The following is a 20,677-nucleotide window of genomic DNA, read 5'->3' as shown; positions in this document are numbered from 1 at the left end:
TAATAAATACTAATTGTCTCGTAGATTAACAACATAGATTGAAGAGATACTCGCCTGAAATAAGAATTTCTCCACGTAGAATCCTAGTTTTTTAGAGCGACGTTACACACTAGCTGTCTCCTCTTCTCGTCTCTTCCTGAGATTTCTCTAGCGATTCTAGTGTCGCGTGTGACTTCCTCCGGAATTCTCGTCGGTTAAAATGTGTGTATGTGTCAAGGGATACGTTTGATATTTTTTTTTTTTTTTTTTTCGTAATTTCTTTCTCGTTTTTGCAGATTATGATGCACTATCATATTTAACCTCTTCGTACTTAATAAAATTATATTTATCGAAAACGTATAATATATATATCGTGCATTAGGAGACGAATATATCTCGGACAAATTGACGTGTCTCCATGTGTATTTGAAGAGTCATCGTTGTATCAAGTGATCGCACTTAAAATATCGAGCGCAATAAACGAATCAATGTGATCTTTGATTATAATTGTAAAAGCGGAGGCATTCGAAAGCACGAGAATGACGATATATATATATATATATATATATATATATATATATACAGACACTGTATATATATATGTATATACAGTCGCATCGGTAAGTAAGTTAACGACACAATTGTGCACAAAAATTAAAGAAATGAGTAGAATAATATGTTCAATGATTTAATACTTATATATACATATATAATTAGTATAAATAATATATATATATATATATATATATATATATGTATATATTTAATATAGATATATACAATGAATAAATGGATACGTAAAAATAATATAAATTTTCATATGTAAAATAAAAAAAAAAAATGACTATAAGGATAGCGTCAAAAAGTAAGTTAACGCGTCCTACTTTTTCTAATATTTTAAAGTAAATTATATTAAAATATTTTATATGAAAGACAATCTTTTACGTCTCGTAAATGGTATATTATGGATTCATTTTTCAATTATATTTAAACTAATCTTGTTCCGTTTATTGTACGATGAATCAATAAAATTAATTTTGTTTTTTTTTTCTGTGTCATTTATAGTCACGTTCTTCAATAATCTCACAAATACAAGATCGAATTCAAGGACAAACTTTGTGGGAACAATATTTATATTGTCTTCAAAAAAATCTCATTATTACCTTTATGTTTAGGCGATCATTGTTCTGTTGAAAGACATAATTATTTTTTTTTTTGTGCAAAAAGAAACAGATCGTTTTACAACATTTCTACGTATTTTTTATTTAGAATCAATGATAACCAAAGTTTCCAATATTGTGTATACTAAAACGCGTCATAACTGAGCCCACTTCCATGTTTAATAACTATTTTTAGATACCACCATTTTAAAACTTTCATCGCTTTTCCGCCAAGCATACATTACTACCGTCTATTATTATTAAAAATTTCAATTTTCAACTGAATCGTTGTATTAAATAACAGATTACTAAAATTCAATTGACTTATGTATATAATCGATTGATTATTTCGAAAAACACTTTATAATCCACTTTATTGAATCTATCTTTATCTATCTCTAAATTATCTTTTATCTCACGAATAATACGGTTATCATCACGCGGCGTTGTTTTGCATTTCTTTCCTATTCTTCGGCAAAAACTCAACGGAAATTTTTCTCCCTTTTTATAACACTTATATTTAATAATTTATATATTCTTTAATTTTCATTGAGGATAATAAATATCCTTCTTTTCCGCGTTACAAAAATTCTCGATTTTATTTCAGCAGATCGTTCATTTCTTACCATGCTCAACGAAATATTAGTCGTTATTATTTCATAGTAGGTTATAGATGCTAATAAAAGTACTGTTAGTATTTTAATGTCCTACGAAAATAAGTAACAATAAACATTGCAACGATTATATAAAAAGAAAAAAAAAAAAAAAAAAAAAAAAAAAAAAGACCCAAAGGAAAAAGAAAAGAGAGAGAAAAAAATAAAGAAAAGTGATACGATGGTTAACTTACTTTGCAACGCGTTCGTTCATTCTGAATTGACGACATTTTATAATTCTTTGAGAATTTTTTGATTGAAAACAAATACCATCTATAACAGATTACGATCAATGATATATCGTTCAATACTGTCATTATTAGTATAATCAATATACGACTTTCATTATTTTTTTTTTACCTGATTAATAACTTAAACGCACTGCGTTAACTTACTTACCAACGTGACTGTATATATGTATACATATATAGATATATATAATCAAACGATATTCATAATGTATTATTGTGGAAGAACTTGGCGATAATTATTCCTCCGATCGACCAAGCGTTCTTAATAACGAGCGTGAACGATTAAACTTATACATATTCAATCGGTTTGTGACTTTTTGATCGACCAATATGACGGTCGTGTGCGGCATTTTGTGCCTTCACGTAAGCGTGGGTATATTAATATCGACAACATGTAAACATATTCTTTCTCGACTGGACAGAGAGCTCCATGAATTTTCTTTTTTTTTAAATCTTAAAACTCAATCTTCTCATTCTGAGATTATTGATCTGTGGGATTTGTAAACTCAAAATAAATTTATATGAACCCTCTGTCCATTGATCGTACACGTATATACAATATCTAAGATAGCGATCGTTTTAATGAGAATTATAAATAATTATATATGTAAATCTATGAATTATACTTTGTAATTTAAATGTAAATATCATTTGTTTCTTTCCCTTTAGAACGAGCACTATACACATGCGAGAACATGTAACTAGAGGAAGGTATTTAGCAATTTGAAATTTTTATTCAATATACTTTTTCATATGTAAATTTTGTTTTTTTTTTATAAGTTATATTTTTATATAGTATGTAAATTAAATATCATAATTCTTCTTGTATAATTATTGTTTATAAGATCTTAATCAAATTGCTAAATATCCAGAGCCAAAGGCGGTTGTGGTTAGTGTAAGAACTTACCTTGTGTTTATGGAGAACTTCACCTCTTAATATATATATATATATTTTTCTTAAATACCGATGAAATTAATTCTACTAATTTATATATATATATATATATATATATATATATATATATATATAATAAAAAAAAAATAAAAACAAAAAATAAAAGAAATAATTTTCATTATACTAAAATCCGTATAAAAAGTAATATAGAATTATTTCATCTATATATTTTTTTCACATAATTGCAGTTCAATGAACATAGCAACGTAAAATAAATAAATAAATAGTATATAAATAATTCTTAACCTTATAGTGTGATTGAAATATGAACTTTATATTGAAATAACAAATTTATTTTTCATTTAAAATCATTAAATTATTTGACCTGAAATATTTATTTTTTTATCATATAATAGGCAAAATTTGAAATGCATTTAATTTCAATTAAATAAGTTCAATGGTTCTTATATAAATGTTTGCGTGATTGTTTGTGATTGCCACAACTTATACACCTTTGACCCTTATATAATTAAATTAGATAAAAAAAACTCACCCAGATTTGGGATCTCCGTCTGTACTTTGTTGCATTGCCATTTCAGGCATCTCAGTAACCTTCTGTTGTTGAAGTCCCGATGGGCCAGCTTCATCGCAGGCTAATGAAACATTTACAAATGTTGTTGGTTCGATGACTCTGCTATTGTTAGGATCTTCTTCACTTTCTTCTTTAACAGGTAGGCCTTGAATACAAGTACAATGTTCGTTTTGACAATTGAAAATATTCATACGAAAATATTATCTGAACTTGAAAACAAGCAGATAATATTAAAAAAAAAAAAAAAAAAAAAAAAAAAAAAAAAAAAATTACCTTCTTCTCCATCACATTCATCTTCCGAGTTTTCTTCTTCTTCACTACTCTCCTCCTCTTCTTCATGTTGATTGCTTGTATTTGTTTGACTTTGTGTGATTTGTTCATGCGTAGACTGAGTACTTGTACCAGGCATTTCTTGCACAGAACTACCACTTGCGTCCATAGGAACTGAGGTTATTTGTTGTTGATTGGTCGTGGACATCATCATAGGCATACTCAAGCTGATGTTGTCCATCATACCTATACCCATGTTGTTTTGATGCCCGCTTACTTGCTGCATCATACTTCCATCTAATCTGTTTCCACCGCTTGGATCTGGTTTCATAACGTTCTATATAACAAACAAAAAAAAAAGGAAAACACATGTTAATCATTAATTTCATAGAAAAAATATCACGTTATATATAAAATTAACAATCCATAAGAAAAAATGATTTACTATACTATATTTTTGTAAACACACCATATAGAATGAACCATTAAATGGACAACAAAAGAAGAAAAAATATTATTTGGTGAACTTTCACTTAGAAATGGAAATTTAAGTATTTTGTCCACTGCTTATAGCAGTAGTCAAGGGAAACATACAAAAGAATATCCAAAAAACAAAAAAATATCTATATCTTCTAATACTCGATCGATAACATGCATGCTATCTATTATTATATTTTTTTTTGTCCAATCATAGAAATTAGAAAATTTCTATAACACCCAACATCAGGGCATATTAATTACTTACTTGATTCAGAACATTTGTAACATAATCTGGCTTTTCTTCTAATCCAACTTCTCCCAGCCATTGCAACAATTGTTTTTCCGCATTAACCGATGTATTCCAAAATTGATAAAATAATTCTACTTTATACACGCAGTCATCACATATTTTCTTAGGTAACTTGTCTTCCCTATCGACCTGTAAATAAAAAAAAAAAATTGATAGAACCAATGAAAGCTTTAATACATACAATTATAGTTTGTTTCGATTTTTAATTAACTGTGATTAGTTAATATTTTCATGATACACGAGTATTAAGTGAATGAAGGTACTAGAAATAAATCGATTTTATCATATTAAACATTTCTATTTTAACCGTTTCGAGTATGTTTATACAACGCTTAGATCAGAATAGTCTCTCTTCTACGATGGAAATTAAGACGTTGCATTGAAAATGAAGAAAATGAAATATAATTCGTATTTGCACAAAAATGAGTATACTTTTTAAATAAACAGTATGCATCTGATTCAACAAAATGTCGAAAACATTTGTACGATCAATGTCCCCCATTTCAACTTCGCCAAAGTAAATATTCCTTGAAACGATTATTCTACGCTTAATATTAAGAAATGATTTAGTAATTATTCAATATGAATCGCATAATGAAAATGTTTGAAACTATGAGTCGTTAAAAAAAAAGCGCGGCAAAAGTATCGAAAAATTTCTAGGACCATGAGCGAGAAAAAGATGGAGATATATATATATACATAAGCAAGCGTAAGTTGGATAAAGATAGATAGAGATAGATAAATCGAGAGAGAGAGAGAGAGAGAGATAGAGAGAAAGAGTGAGAGAGAGATAGAAATGAAAGGACGTATCCACAGCATAACAGCCTCAGCATTGTTGGACCGCCTTAATTTCGCTTAACGGCATTCGAGGCGCGTGTCGAGTCTGAAATGTGTTTGCATCTGGTAGAAAATATACCGGGAGTCCAAAAAGTCAGAACATTGATATAAGTTCATCGAAGTGGTAAGTCCGCGAAAGAGGCGACAAGATGGCGATTTCTTTGCGGAGGGAGGGTCCACGGTACAATGTAGACTATGGCGCAGTAGGCTTACCTTGACCGGTAGGCAGGCGGTTATCTTGAGAAAAATTTGCCTTACGTCGCCCTCGCCCTCAAATATCGGCACGGAGACACGGTCCTTCACGAGACAGAGTCGACACAAGTCGAGATAGTCGAGGGAGGACATTTTCCCGTGTAAAACGCCAGCTCGAGACGCAAAAGCCGCGCCCGTAGACGCGAACACTCTTTCAACCAAAGCCGGAGAAGACCTCGGCGTCGTTCGCATACGCGTCGTTTCCTCCCTTCTACGTTTCGCTTACGCTCGGTATTTTCCGTAATGCTTCGACTAACTTCGGTACTCTTCGGTTCTTATTCGTAACTCCACCGAACGTCCTATGTATCGATCGCAGTAGCTTCGTGATTCGTTAGTCAAGCCAACCGCCTTAACACACGAGGCTTATGGAAAACGACGCGTACCATTCCTTTTTCCCTTCGTCCTACTTTCCACCAATAGCACAACTTCTTTGGCGTAACATACTCTGCGCGCTTTTTTCGAATTGTCAATCGAGTTAATTATTAAATTTCTTCCTTTTTTTTCCTCCTCTATTATATTATAACATTTTCCCTTTTTATTCCGTAAATGTTTCTAAATTACGTTTAATCGATCGTATAAAATTATTTTACAATTTATCTTAAGTATAATATTAATAATAAAATATGTATAATAATTACGATGTATTTATGTACGTAGAAGTAAAAGAAAAAAAAAAAAAAAAAAAAGAAAGAAAAGAAAAATAATAATAATTGAAATATCGTTGCAAAGGTAATGCTAAGGCGAAAAAGGAAGAAAACGAAGGAACTAGTACGTATCCATTTCAACTCAATCGATCGAACAGGTGTTTCAGAGGTTGTCCGAGTTACCGCTGCATATTAAGTTTTCATGCCCTATTACCCCGACCCTAGGATATACATTCGCAGATATACGATCGAATAACGTCTGTCAGCGACGATTCTGTCAAAGTTTGAGTGTGATAAATCATCTATGTTCTTTACTAGTGCCGTCGTTGACATATGAATTTATATAATTTTTAAAAATAAAAAAAATAATTACTAATAAAAGCGAAAAAAATTAATTATTAAATGACGATCGTATTGAACAATGTTTAATAAAATAATAAATTTACGATGTTATTACGTAATTAATGAATAAACAAATAACAAATGTAATATTTATTTATTTATTCTTAATATTTTATTCCGTAGGATCTCGTAAAATTAAGCACGTACAATGGCTCAACAATGGCCGCACGAAATCGTGGGAGTAGGATAAACATAGTACCGTCACGTTTCTTTGTCATTGCGGCTCAGCAAGTAACCTCTCTCGATACTCTGTTAAAGATATCAATGACCTGTCCTGCCCTTTCCAACTTGCCCCGAGCCTTGTTTTCACATCCACAATACTCGTACACTATACATACATATGTATATATGTATGTATGTATACGAAAATCGAATGCAAAGACTCAGATGTGAATTTTGATTGATGATCTAAAGATCATACGGATTTATTTATCTGTTGGGTTACGTAAAAAGCACAACTAATTTTTAGATTAGAAAAAACTGCTTTATTGTGGCAGAGCACATGTATTTACGTATAATATGTATATATATATATATATATATATATATATATATATATATATATATACACGTGTATACACATATACAATTTTATACTCGTATTTTATATGTATGTGTATATACACACATACATATATACATATATGTATATTTATATATATATATATATATATATATATATATATATATACTAGCATATAATTACGAAGTCCATAGTAATTTACAAAGTACGATCCACTTAAATGTCAGTACACGTGGCGGTGTGTGCAGGCAGATTTTTGGAACCTATTTCGAATCGCACGAACGCGTTTTTTTAGCCTTTATTCCCTTTCCCGTTTTCTTTTCTTTTTTCTTTTCTCGCTTTCTTTCTTTTATTTCTTTTTCTTTTCATTTTCGCCTAATAATTCAGTTGTTTAACTCGATGTTTTTACAAGATTTATTTTATTTTATTTATTTACGTACTAATCTGTATATGTATTTATATATGTATGTATGTATGTATGTATGAATATGTGTATATGTATGTATGTATTTATGTATGTATATGTATTTATGTAAGTTTTCCCCCTTCCTTTCTTTATTTTTATCTTTAATATAATTATTCGGCGTGATGTGTTATCATTGTCATTTCTTTTTGTTAGACTTTGTGTGTGGTCTTTTTGTCTTTCTTTCTTTCTTTCTTTCTTTCTTTCTTTTTTTTCATTTTTCTTTTTTTCCATTATTATTATTTTTTTATTTTTATTTTTATTTTTTTTTTTATTTTTTTTTATTTTTTTTTATTATTATTTAATTAAATAAGAATTACATGAAAGTGAGGGATATGTGGTCTCCTTTCAGATTTTTGTTTACATCGAAATCGCTCATTAAGGCGCGCGCGCGTGCTGAAAGGATTATATATTTTTGTTTTAAATTCTCTTCGTTTGCTTTCATTCGTCTCGTTCGTTCGTTCGTTCGTTACTCAATAATGTCTGTTTAACTGTCTTCCTTTATCTTACAAGTAATTATATGGATACTATTATAAATACGTAATGTATGTATATGTGTGTGTATATGTATGATTGTGTGTTTGTTTTATCTTTTTACAAGTTTTCGTTTTTCGAACTAATGTATATCATCGATTTCTTTTTCTTAAATTCTTTTTTTCTTCCTTTTCATTCTTTCATGCTTTATTTCTTTCACAATTGTCGGGGAGAGGAAACCGAACGATGAGTTTTACTATATCTAGCGTTTATAATGAGAAATGTTTTTGTTGTTGTCGTTTCTTTTTTCCCTTTTTTCTTGTTTTTGGTTGTCTTTTTGTACAAACTATCGGTCGATAATCCATTCGATCGAAATAAGAACCGTTAATAATTGTTAATAAGTCTTAATTATATCTGAACATTTTAAATACAAGGTTTGGAAGATCAATTAATATGGTTTTTTCTCTGTATGTTTTTTTTTTTTTTTTTTTTTTTTTTTTTTTTTTTTTTTTTTCCCCTTTCTTTCTTTCTTCCTTTCTTTCTTTCTTTCTTTAACTTTACAAAAATGGTAAGTAAATCGTTCCTCGCAACAGCGAACAATGTAAGTAAATATATAAGTATATATTTCTATATGGAGAGAAGAGAATGATATTAAATATCGTAATAAAATAAAAAAGCATACGTAATTCGCAAGGAAGCATAATAGTCAGTATTGGCAAAAAGTAGTGGTACGATCACCATGAAGATATTATCTTATTATTATCGTGAACTTATGGTTGTTTCTTTGCACGAATTTCTTTCTTTTTTTTTTTGTTCTTCTTTCTTTAACATTTGGTCTTACATCTCTCACACCTTCCCCACCTCCCTACTACCTCCCTAATTTTTCGCATTATCAACCTATGAACGAATTAATTAAGATTATATTACGATTAAGACAAGACAATAATTCGCTTGCCTTTCTTTCAAATAACCGTAAATACGTAATTAACAATTTGTTGTTGTTGTTGTTTTTCTGTGTATCTTTGTTTCTTTCTTTCTTTCGATTGTTTCTCCTTTTTTTATAGAATTATATTGATATTACTTATGAAATTTCATAGCTATGGTATTCTTAAAGACTACTTATGCTATAACACTTATAGCAACATTGCATGATTAAATGTCTTGATTATTTTTCTTTTTCTCTTTCGTTTTTTTCCGTTGTTATTTAATTAATTTTACATATTATCCAACGATGATAACGTAAATTTATAGCAATCATCGTTATTACTGTATTATACTGCATGTATGCATGTAAGTATGCATGTATATATATATATACATATATATATATATATATATATTCGAGTTAATGCGAACAATACTTCATCTTTATATTTTTCTCAATCTCTCTCTCTCTCTCTCTCTCTCGCTCTCTCTCTCTCGCTCTCTTTCTTTCTCTTTATGGTGTTCGTTACCTGCTAATGCGAGATTAAAAATGTGAAAACTTTTTATTTTCACATCGCTAAATATTCGATTTATATCATCTCTTTGTATTTAATTTATTTACATATGTCTTTTTTTTCTTGTGCATTAAGAAAAAAGTGGAATCACGACGTAAACAAATTTTGGCAAAAAGTCAACGAAAGATTCAATCAATGATTACTCTATTTTTCTTTTTTTTTCTTCTTCTTTTTTTTTTTTTCCTTTTCTTTTTGTTCCTTATTATATCGCATCATTATTGCGACACAGTAATCAAAAAATGAATATTATCTTACAGCGAGACGAAAAATATAAAAAAAAAAAAAAACAATATAAAATTTAAAATTGCAAATATTATTAACGATTCTTTGTTATTAATGCACATAATATTTTTCATTGAAAAGTTCATTTTGACAAATCACTCGAATTATAAGAAGGAAATGTTCTCTCCTAATTATTTTAATAAACTTTGTTTTTTGTACGATTATAATAATAACAATATACAGAGTTATGTTTTATCATTGTTGCATGCTTTTACGAATAGAATTACATTCAAGATGAATTGCAATAAACGAAAAAAAAAAAAATAGAAAATAAAAAAACATTCGCAATTATCAAATATTGTTTTTATTATTTATGAAACGAGGAGAAATTTTTAATTGTTCAATTACAATATGGATATTAACGAAATATCTAATTTTCATATACGTTTTATAATCAATTCGATCATTTTCCTTCTTATAAGAATTCCATTTCTATAAATTTATTAATGAAACTTACTAAGTGATACGTTAAATCTCAAAATTACATTGACGACGTACTCAGATTCTTTTCTTTTCTTTTTTTGGATTTTTCTTACGGTTTTTTTTTTCTTTTTTTTTTCTTTAATAAGAGAAATTTAAATATGTTTAATATATTAGAGATAAAATGCGATCTTTGCGTCTCGAGTAAGCGGTCATCTATGATATTAACATTAAAGTTTTATCGTTATTTACTAAAAAAAGAAATTTGAAAGATGAGCTATATATATATATATATATGCATATATATATACATATATATGTACGTCGTAGAATTCTAGATATAATATATCGGCATATTTTATTGTACATATCTTATATATGTATCCTTGAATTATTCAAAAAACGCTTATTTACAAGTTGTCAAATTAGACTCGAAATTTCAACCACCATCTCTGTGTATCTTAATAATATATTACATTATATTACAATCGATAGGTAGTGTCTTTCGACGAGCGTATTTATGTATTCACCCTGGTTTTGAGATTATTTTTAATAGATTTGTTATTCTCTTTCTTTTATCCCTTTCTCTTTCTCTCCCTCTCTGTCTCTCTCCTCTCTTTCTCTCTCTTCTCTCTCTCTCTCTCCTCTCTTTCTCCTTTTCTCTCTTTTCGTATGTGATATTTTATGGTCGTTTCATAATATGTATTGTGGTAGATAAAAAATCATCTTTTTCTTTTTTTCTTACAACTACCGTGACACACTGAAACATAGTAAATTTCATTTTATAAATATTAAATGGGCAACGGTTTATTTCATTAGAATTGATCGTTCGAATCCTATCTATAATGAGAGTATGTGTACTTCGGTTGTTGTAAAAAATAATGGACAAATTAATTTTATACGAATTGTAATCAATATAAGAAATATATATATATATATATATATATATATATATATATATATATATATATATATATAGTCTGAATACATGAATAGTATGAAATATATATATTGTTGTTGTTGTTTTTTTCTCATGAAGAAACAAGATTTTACATAAGAGTTATTACGCAATAATTGATTATTTCGATCGATTTTACTGATATATCATGTATATTAGAATATTCGAATTATTCACAGGAATTATATAATTTTTTAAATTTGTAAAAAACCGATTTAACTAATGAACATTCTATTAATCGATCAATCAATCAATCAATCAATCAATCAATCAATCAATCAATCAATCAATCTCTCCTAATAATGTCGTCGTCATTTTCACGTGATTTGTATTTTTTATTTTTTTTATTTTTTTTTTTTTAATTAACGTAGCGCAAAAAATTCGAATAAATTTGTCATGCGAGATTCGTTCGTATTTATTTATGTATGTAAGAAGTTCATATCGATGAAAGATATCGATTTTGATTGATATACTTTGTTTTGAGTTAGCTATTAGTTTCGAATTATAATTCGAAACATAATGACTCGATAATAATGATTAAACCGGATGATTAAATCTAAAATTCGCATAACCGTGAAATTACTCTTCTTATTTTTCTCCTTCTTACTATCTACGGGTCCTTTTTTGTACTTGCCCGTACTAATAATAATATAATCATTTCGGAGCAATTTAATAATCATTCATTGGTTTCTTTTTCTTTTTCTCTTTTTTCTTTTTTTTTTTCCTCTTCTTCTTCTTCTTCTTCTTCTTCTTCTTCTTCTTCTTCTTCTTCTTCTTCTTCTTCTATCTCTTTTGACACTTTAAGCAGGCACATCATTTACAAATTGAACGAGATTTTTGTTTTTAAAGAAATTCGTTATGTGTATAAAGCCAATTACGCGGCCTTTCTATTTAAACATTAAGCGAAGAGATAAGGTTTTGACTTAATTAGCGTTAAATAACGATTTTTCTGTGTGTTAATCGCTCTTCCTTCCTTCCTTCCTTCCTTCCTTCCTTTCTTTCTTTCTTTCTTTTTTTCTTTCTTTCTTTTTTTCTTTCTTTCTTTCTGTTTCTTTTTTTTTCTTCTTTTTTTTTTTCATTGTTACTCTGGATTCGGATTTTAAAACGCATTTCAGAATCTTATTTTAAAATATTGTGCATTATCGATCGATTAATATTCATCTTAAATGGTTTTTAAAAAGAAGGCATTTGGTGCTACCAATAATAGAGAGATATTTCCGGGAAAACGGATTCCAGGGGTAGACAATTTTCGATGGTCGTTCTATTATTATTATTATTATTATTATTATTATTATTATTATTATTATTATTATTATTATTATTATTAATATTATTAATATTATTAATATTATTATTATAATTATTATTATTTTCTTCTTCCTTTTTTTTGCACCTGGCATCGTATTATCATTTAGCAACGTTTAAAAAAAATGAATTATGCAAGATCGCTGGATTTTCTCGGCCAAATTATCGTCCTACGATTAGAGATTATTCACGGAATATTCTATTACGAACCTTGACATTCCCGTGATATCTCCGTCTACAAAGAATTAAAAAAAAAAAAATAAGAAAAAAAAAGAAAAAAAAAAAAACGAATACGTATATTTTTGGTTGATTTATTACAAAATTTTATCGATTTAAAAACGCCATTTAATATTCACGTGCCATTAATTTAATTCGATTTTTATTTTTAAGTTATGAACAGTTGGGAGTGTATTTCTCTCTTTCTCTCTTTCCCCTCCTCTCTCTTTCTCTCTCTCCCCTCCTCTTTCTTTCTCTCTCTCCCTATTTCTATCTCTTTCTTTTTATCTTTTTTCCACCGATCAAATAATATCTACTCTATGATTATAACAAGCGGAGAAATGTATACAAATATTATTTGTCAAAAAGATTGGCGGGTATTTAACGTCGTAACGGATCGGGGCTTAAGGTTTCTTTCTACGTAACAATTATTTCAAAAATTTTAAGATATTTATTTTGTTCATAAAGGAAGAAAAAATGTGATGCCTCAAATGATGAGCTCAGAATTAAAATGAATGTGCTAAATTAGAAATGGAATTGGTTAGACGCTTCTCAAATTCGTTCTATCTCTCTCTCCCCCCCTTTTTTCTTTTATTCATTTATTTTCTCTCTCTCTCCCTCTCTCTCTCTCTTTCTACATCTTTCTTTTAGTTTCTACTAAGTCTCATGTGTATATATCGTACTTCTCGTATTCATAAAAATGACTCCCGATCTTGTAAGATCGTTGTGTTTCATATATGTATAACTAAAATTCTAATATATTACAAATCTCGAATTCATACGTCACTCTCTTGATTTTTAAGTTTTTTTTTTATTTCATTTTTTTTTTTTTGGTTTTTACTTTGTAGTCGATAATAACAGAGACGTATGAAGTGTAATATAGCTGACCTCTTTTCACCCTTTCGTTTTATTATTATTAATATTAATATTATTATTATTATTATTATTATTATTATTATTATTATTATTATTATTATTATTATTATTATTATTATTATTATTATTATTATTATTATTATTATTATTATTATTATTATTATTATTATTATTATTATTATTATTATTATTATTATTATTATTATTGTTATTGTTATTGTTATTATTATTATTATTATTATTATTATTATTATTATTATTATTATTATTATTATTATTATTATTATTATTATTATTATTATTATTATTATTATTATTATTATTATTATTATTATTATTATTATTATTATTATTATTATTATTATTATTATTATTATTATTATTATTATTATTATTATTATTATTATTATTAATTTGTGATCGAACGAAGTAACAATCAATCCGGTGCATCGAATCGTTTGGCTTCTCATCGAATTTTATCATCGATCACGAATCGGTGCACGATGCACGTCATATACAAATATGACGAGCTCTCATTAGAAACATACTGGAGACCGTTATCAATAATTATTTTTTTTATTTTTTTTATTATTTTTTTTTTCATTTTTTTTCTTTCTTTTTTTTTTGTTATTGTAACGAGTCGTCGAACGATCCGAGATTGTTATTTGTTTATTTGTTTGTTTATTGGGGAGGTTGGTCGTCTTCATTAAAGCTTTTTTTGTTTTTCTTTGGTTTTGTCTTTTCTTTTCTTTTCTTCTCTCTCTCTCTCTCTCTCACCTCTCTCTCTCTTTCTCTTTCTCTCCTCTTTCTTTTCTTTTTCTTCTAACTTTTAAATTTCGTCGCCACGATACACGCGTGGAAACGTTCGGCTGGCTCGCTACTAACCACTCTTCAACATTGATACTACTTATACCTCGTGTACATACATATACCATGTCGAAATTTGAAATACTAAAGATATATTCTTTGACATTAAAAAATATTCAAATAGATATTACTTCTCGATGAAAGGCAAGAAAATTGCTCCGCACGTGGAACGTCTATCTATCATGTATTACATATAATACGTCTGGGCTTACACGACGATCAGTGGAACTCGGACAAATGAATCTCTATTTCTCTCTCTCTCTCTCTCTCTCTCTCTCTCTCTCTCTCTCTTTATCTATCTTTTTTCTCTACTTCACTCCATTACAATTATTTTATACGGCGATTGTCAATCTAACAAACAAAACGTATAGGTATATTTTTACTGTGATAACTCAGGGACACAGATAAGTACGTGTATAATAATTTAAGATAAGAGATACGAATTAACTTTATCGGATGTAAAATGAAATCAATGGATTAACGTATATAATAATGTTCGTCCGAGTAGAAAATGAAAGGAAGAGCCAAGCTGTACGCAATTTGTTTCATACTCCACCGACGTTGTTTCTTTGACGTTCGAACGAGGTGCTTGTTGGTGCACAGTAGACAGCATAGTTCGTTTCTTTTTTATTTGGTTTTTGTCTTTTCTTTTCTTTTTTTTTTTCTGTTTTTATCCACGAAGAAAGTTAAACTGTTGATATCAGTGTCGTCTATTAAAAATTACATCGAAATTATTGACAACAAGACGAGACACGTTGTTGAACACGACTTAGTTTGGCCGTCGACTTGGTCCTTGATCGAACATCGAAATTTTTCCGCTATTCTATGATGTACGATCAGACGGACTCTCGTCTTGGCTTACGTTCTATGGAATTTAACGAAGAAGCACGAGAACGTTGTCAGATACTGGCACGATGTTGATGCAACATTTGTAATTGTAACAATGACGCCAACTGGGGTGGTCTCAATTCGGCTCGTTGATTCGGTTGTGAAAATTGCTGCATCGGTAATAGATGAGAAATCTTGCCGGGTGAGCGACGAACCGTAAAACGTTGTCTCCGGCGTTTCTTTTGAAAGCCGCTACAGCGACAGCTACATACTGATGCCTCGTCGTCCAACGAAACTGTTTCACCGTGATTACCGACTCGCTCCGACAATATCGAGCCGTTTGCTGTTATCACATCACCTTCCAAACGTACTGCTTCCTGTACTGCCTATAAATTAAGCCGACAAGTAATCGTAATATTTCTTATTATTATCTCATTCAGTGCTATGGACGCATATATGCGTTTAACGAAAGCGACCACGTTGTGGACTATGGACGCATATATGCGTTTATTAATTTTTATCAACCTCTCTCTCTCTATCTCTCTTTCTTTCTCTCTCTCACTCTCACTCTCACGTTTGAAATTATTTCAAGTTAAATATGGTTCAAGTTAAAATATGGTTTATATTTTAATGTTTTGAATGAAATAATTTATTAATTCTTATATTATGTAAGTAATAGTGCCTTGCGTATTCAATCGATGGAATTAACATCAACGAAAAAAGTATTCCGTCTTCAACGATCGAAATTGCTAGGCGCTAAACGCGAATCGCTTGCGCCAGTAGTATTCAGCATTCAAAGAATTAAACACGCTTTAAGTCGTATTAATTTATAATAAATAAGATGTATCACCTGCAATGCTTCGGCCTCGTCTCGTCTTTCGTCCTCGGTATTCATCGTGACGAATCTCAAGACCAATAAATTAAGGGAGGCCGCAACGATGGCCAATCCAAATAGGATGAATATCAAGGCAAACATTACGTACTCTGGCTTATTGTCCAAAGCATTGTCCTTTTGAAGAGCTACCATATCACCAAAACCTATGGTCGTCAGAGTGATGAAGCAATAATAAATGGAATCGAAATAAGACCACCCTTCGTATCTGGAGAAAGCTGCTGCACCACCGGCGATGGTCAGACACGACAAGGTCGTAACAACGCAGATTAAATTTATCTCTGAAGCCTATAACAATTAATATAGATATTTATTTACTTAAATAAAAATATATTTCTTATATTTTTCGCATCTATTATATGTTAATAGATATGAGAAATTTTGATAAATTTTACCTGGACATCCTTACAATTGAGAAGACTCTTCACATTCCGTATTACAACGGATGAGAACTTGTTAAGGCGTTCACCTATACTCTGGAACATCACGAGCCCTAAAGGGATTCCAACGATTCCATAGAACATCGTGAAAAGTTTACCGCTTATGGTATTTGGCGTTGAGTGTCCGTAACCTGTATAAACGATTAATCAATTAGAGAGATAATAATAATATTATTTAATGAGCTATAAAAGATAAAAATTGTTCATGGGTAAATGGGGGGAGGAGGGTAAGTTTTCCAAGTTAATTCATGTTTTAAAAATTGTTGATTCTTTTTCAGATTTTTTTTCATCTCTCTCTCTCTCTCTCTCTCTCTCTCTCTCTTTCTCTCTCTCTCTCTCTCTCTCTCTCTCTAATCGATCTGTTATCATTATTATTAACATTGTGAAATTCGTATAAAACGTGTTACCAACTTCACAGACACGAGGAGCTTTTCAAGAACTCGCATATCCACAGAGTGAGAAGTTCGTAGGCAAGTCCTTTTATATCCTCTATCAAAGTCAAGTTCTTACCCGAACAAGCTGAGAAAAAGTTTCTGGGAAAGCTTCACAAAGTGAGACAGACATTCGTTTAACGATAGTGCACGCCATCTTCGTGAAAAGTTTTCTCGTTTAAGACTTTTCGAAGTGCAACGCTAGACGGTATTAGAAAATAGTAATAATCACCGATTGTGGTGAGAACCGTGGTTGCATAGTAGAAAGCACCCGCAAACTTCCATTGTTGGCCTGCCTTGTGCGGCTCCGTTTTCAGAACCACGGTTTCCATGATTTTAAAATCGTCCTCGCTGATATTGTACTTGCGTATGACCATTTTCTCAACGGCTGTAAATAGATAAATATAACAATTAAAATTTCACTTTGTTCTTTCTTTTTCTGTCTTGAATTTTTTTTCTCGTGTGATCACGTCAGTATATATTTTAACATTTTCTTTCTTTCTTTTTTTTAATTTTTTTTTTTTAATTTTGAACAATATTAATTTAGACATTAGACTGATGCCTTATTTATTGACTATTAAAACTTTCAAGAAAATAATTTATGTCTGACATATGTTTTCTAACCCAGATGCAACCCAAATTTTTTTCCTATCTACGAAAAAGTTATATAATATAAAAGTTATGATATAACTTTATATAATTTCTTGTTTATGATATAACTAATATAATTATAGTATAGCTTAACTTATATTAGTACAAATATATATATATATATATATATATATATATATATATATAATGTTATAGTTTAAAATTCAACGACTCAAAAATTTTTGAAATTAAAAACTTAAGATATCTATATATATATATATATATATATATATATATATATATATATATATATAGGATTAAGTTAAAAATAAAGAAATAAATGTTTCATTTCATTCTATCTTTTCTAAATCCTATAATCTATTAATCTATTACAGTCTGTTATTAACTGGATCGATCTAATGTTAAAACATATTAAAAGATGTTAAAAGTTCACCACAATATTGTGTTTTTATTTTATACCATCCAGTGCTTCCTTGCGTCGTTTCTCCGTCTCGGACTCGAGAACGTCGAAGATCGCAGCGCCGACGAGGAGGTAGGTGAATGTAGAGACGATCAACGATAGGGTCCGGACGTTTTGTTTCTTCATTCTCTAGTGAGCCACATGCTCACTAGCAGGGCCCCAGCCCTAACTACTTGCATTGCTCAGTGAGTCACGTTTTGCTCTTTTGGGCCCATTGCGAGCCTCTTTTTCTCTTTCCTTTTCTCTCTTTTTCTCTTTCTCTCTCTCTCTCTTTCTTTCTCTTTCTCTCTCTTTCTTTCTTCTTCCAAAGGACGATGCCGAAAAACAAAAAAAAAGGAAGCTCCTTCCAATCTTCCAACGCTACAGTTCCTGTTCTTCTTCGTTCCACCTCTTAGGTCTACTGTCTTCTTCCTTGCCAGGACTGTTCTGCAGTCGTTCTCGTTTATCTGTAATTGAGATCTTACGATTCGATTTTATGAACACATTAACATTCAATCACGAAGTCGCCTTTTAATGACGATTTTTTTAACGTTTATTATCTTGTTAGATCATAGTTGAAGGGTATCAGTTTATTTGTTTGTTTGTTTTCTTTTTCTTTTCTTTTTTCTTTATTTTTGTAAATAAAAATCTAAATTTTGTAGTTAGATGGCAGTCTAACAAATTTGTTTGAAGATTTGATACACATTGTCAAATTTTTTAATTTCTATACGATCATAAATATCATTTGTTTTTTCTTCTTTTTTTTCTTTTCCTTTTTAATTTAAGTACATTTAAATGCAGTCAAAAATTTCCTTTCGAAGAGCTCAAATGTAATAGGAAATTTTTAGGCGACTTTTTTTTTCTTTTTTTTTTTTTTCTTTTTTTTTTTTTATATAAATACATTTGAACAATATCAAAGAATTAATCAAAAAGTTGGGATGAAATATTCGTTAAAAAATATTATATTGAAAGTGCAAATAGTATTCTAACGATGCAATTTGTTATACGTGCTGGAAAAATGAAAAAGTAAAAAAAGGAAAGGAAAAAAAAAAGATTTACTTCTTCTGACAAGTTTCAGAACGAGTCATTTTATCTCGAAATACTCTCCAAACCATTTCTCTTTTTTTGCTTTCCTTTCTTTTTCTTTTTTTCTTTTTTCTTTTTTTATATTTCTTTTTCCTTTTAATAATTTCCTACAACATATCCGTGTAATACCAATTCCGAATATGAGAGATTCGTTTCGGTGACGAAAACAAATTATTTTTGTCGCACCAAGTGAAGCGATCAAGCGGAATTGGGTTAAAGTAATATTCTTTTCGGTCTTGTGCGTTGGTAGGATCGAATTTGATTGACGACGAGAAAGAAAAAAGAAAGAGAAAGAGAGAAAGAGAGAGAGAGAGAGAGAGAGAGAGAGAGAGAGAGAGAGAGAGAAAGAGAAAGGAGAAAGAGTTCGAACGTTCTAAAAAGTCAATCGCTTTTGTTTCTTTCCGGTTAACACAAGCGATGAAGGATAAATGAGAGTAAGAGAAAAGAGAAGAGTTTAAAGAAAAAGAAAATGAAAAACAAGAAAAACAAAAGAAAGACGTGATGAAGTGAACTGCTAACTACAAGATAAACGGCATTTTTAAGTTTTAGAAACTGTTACAACTGGCCTAACTTTTCATATAAACCGTAAAAATTAAATAATATTAATGATCGATACAAAAAAAAAATCGATGATTAATATTATTTAAAATAAAAATTAAACAAATCCAGATTTAACACTTTTATCCGGACTATAAATAAAAAAAAATATATATATATATAAATAAATAAAAAATAGAGTTAAATATTAAGTTTTATCGATCGCATTTAGTTGCCAATTTTATTTTTTTCGTACTAGTTGCAAATTAAATCAATTGATTGATCTATAATTAATAATATTATTTAAAATATTAAACACATTATAACACTTTATCTGGACCATCTTATGGATAACACATATAATATGTATGTATATATATATATATATATATATATATATATATATATAAATAAATAAATAAATAAAAAATAAAATCGAATAAATCTCACCTGCAACTTGTCTCGGGTTTTTCTTTACGTACGACGAAGGATTAAGCAGTATGATATGGCAGTGCTTTCGCTGCTCCCACTGCCACGTTCCCTCCATTCCTTAATTTAGAATGCCGGACGGTTTCAGTGCCGACTAAAAATAATAATATTAGAATTGATTAGATTAAATCATATGATTAAATCAAATTAAAGATAAAAATTTTTGTTGAACGATGATCATCCGATATATTTACGGAATATTACAACAGATATACTTACGAAAGATACACAAAATTCAAAAGTCTCTTTTCGATCGATCGATTGAAAAAAACAAAAAAGAAAGAAAACAAAAATGTGAAAAAGAAAAAAATTGGA

The 20,677-nt window shown here is 29.3% G+C and overlaps 2 protein-coding genes across 14 annotated transcripts in view; both read right to left on the bottom strand.

Moving 5' to 3' along the window:
* LOC118450272 (uncharacterized) overlaps positions 1 to 5,895 on the bottom strand; it is a 45,367-nt gene extending 39,472 nt beyond the window's left edge. For 7 of the 12 annotated variants that reach the window (XR_014982079.1, XM_085656534.1, XM_085656526.1 and 4 more), the window contains exons 1-4: positions 5,641 to 5,894; positions 4,546 to 4,719; positions 3,804 to 4,137; positions 3,492 to 3,675 (exon numbers count right to left, since the gene is read on the bottom strand). Coding sequence is in view for 11 of the 12 variants with exons in the window: in XM_085656534.1 (XP_085512660.1) it covers positions 3,492 to 3,675; positions 3,804 to 4,137; positions 4,546 to 4,719; positions 5,641 to 5,871 (923 nt within the window). In the remaining variant the exon portion in view is untranslated. Of the gene's footprint in view, positions 1 to 3,491; positions 3,676 to 3,803; positions 4,138 to 4,545; positions 4,720 to 5,640 lie in introns of all 12 variants that reach the window. The other 5 variants (XM_085656525.1, XM_085656524.1, XM_085656527.1 and 2 more) reach the window with 2 other exon arrangements.
* Positions 5,896 to 14,104: 8,209 nt separating this feature from the next.
* Positions 14,105 to 20,458, bottom strand: Task6 (TWIK-related acid-sensitive K[+] channel 6). 2 transcript variants are annotated; one of them, XM_035885830.2, is made up of 6 exons: positions 20,324 to 20,458; positions 18,271 to 18,730; positions 17,432 to 17,587; positions 16,724 to 16,899; positions 16,287 to 16,616; positions 14,105 to 15,822 (listed from the first exon to the last, which is right to left on the bottom strand). In XM_035885830.2, the coding sequence occupies exons 2-6, from the start codon at positions 18,395 to 18,397 to the stop codon at positions 15,508 to 15,510; spliced, it is 1,104 nt and encodes a 367-aa protein (XP_035741723.1). In that variant the 5' UTR covers positions 18,398 to 18,730; positions 20,324 to 20,458; the 3' UTR covers positions 14,105 to 15,507. The 2 variants fall into 2 exon arrangements, with proteins under 2 accessions (XP_035741723.1, XP_035741722.1); XM_035885829.2 differs by having other exon boundaries at positions 18,271 to 18,717.
* Positions 20,459 to 20,677: the final 219 nt, after the last annotated feature.

The sequence above is a fragment of the Vespa mandarinia genome, chromosome 4 (assembly GCF_050613455.1).
Source record: "Vespa mandarinia isolate Hongniang chromosome 4, ASM5061345v1, whole genome shotgun sequence".
Taxonomy (NCBI): domain Eukaryota; kingdom Metazoa; phylum Arthropoda; class Insecta; order Hymenoptera; family Vespidae; genus Vespa; species Vespa mandarinia.
The sequence above is the reverse complement of the archived record's forward strand: the minus strand, read 5'-3'. Positions and strand labels throughout refer to the sequence as shown.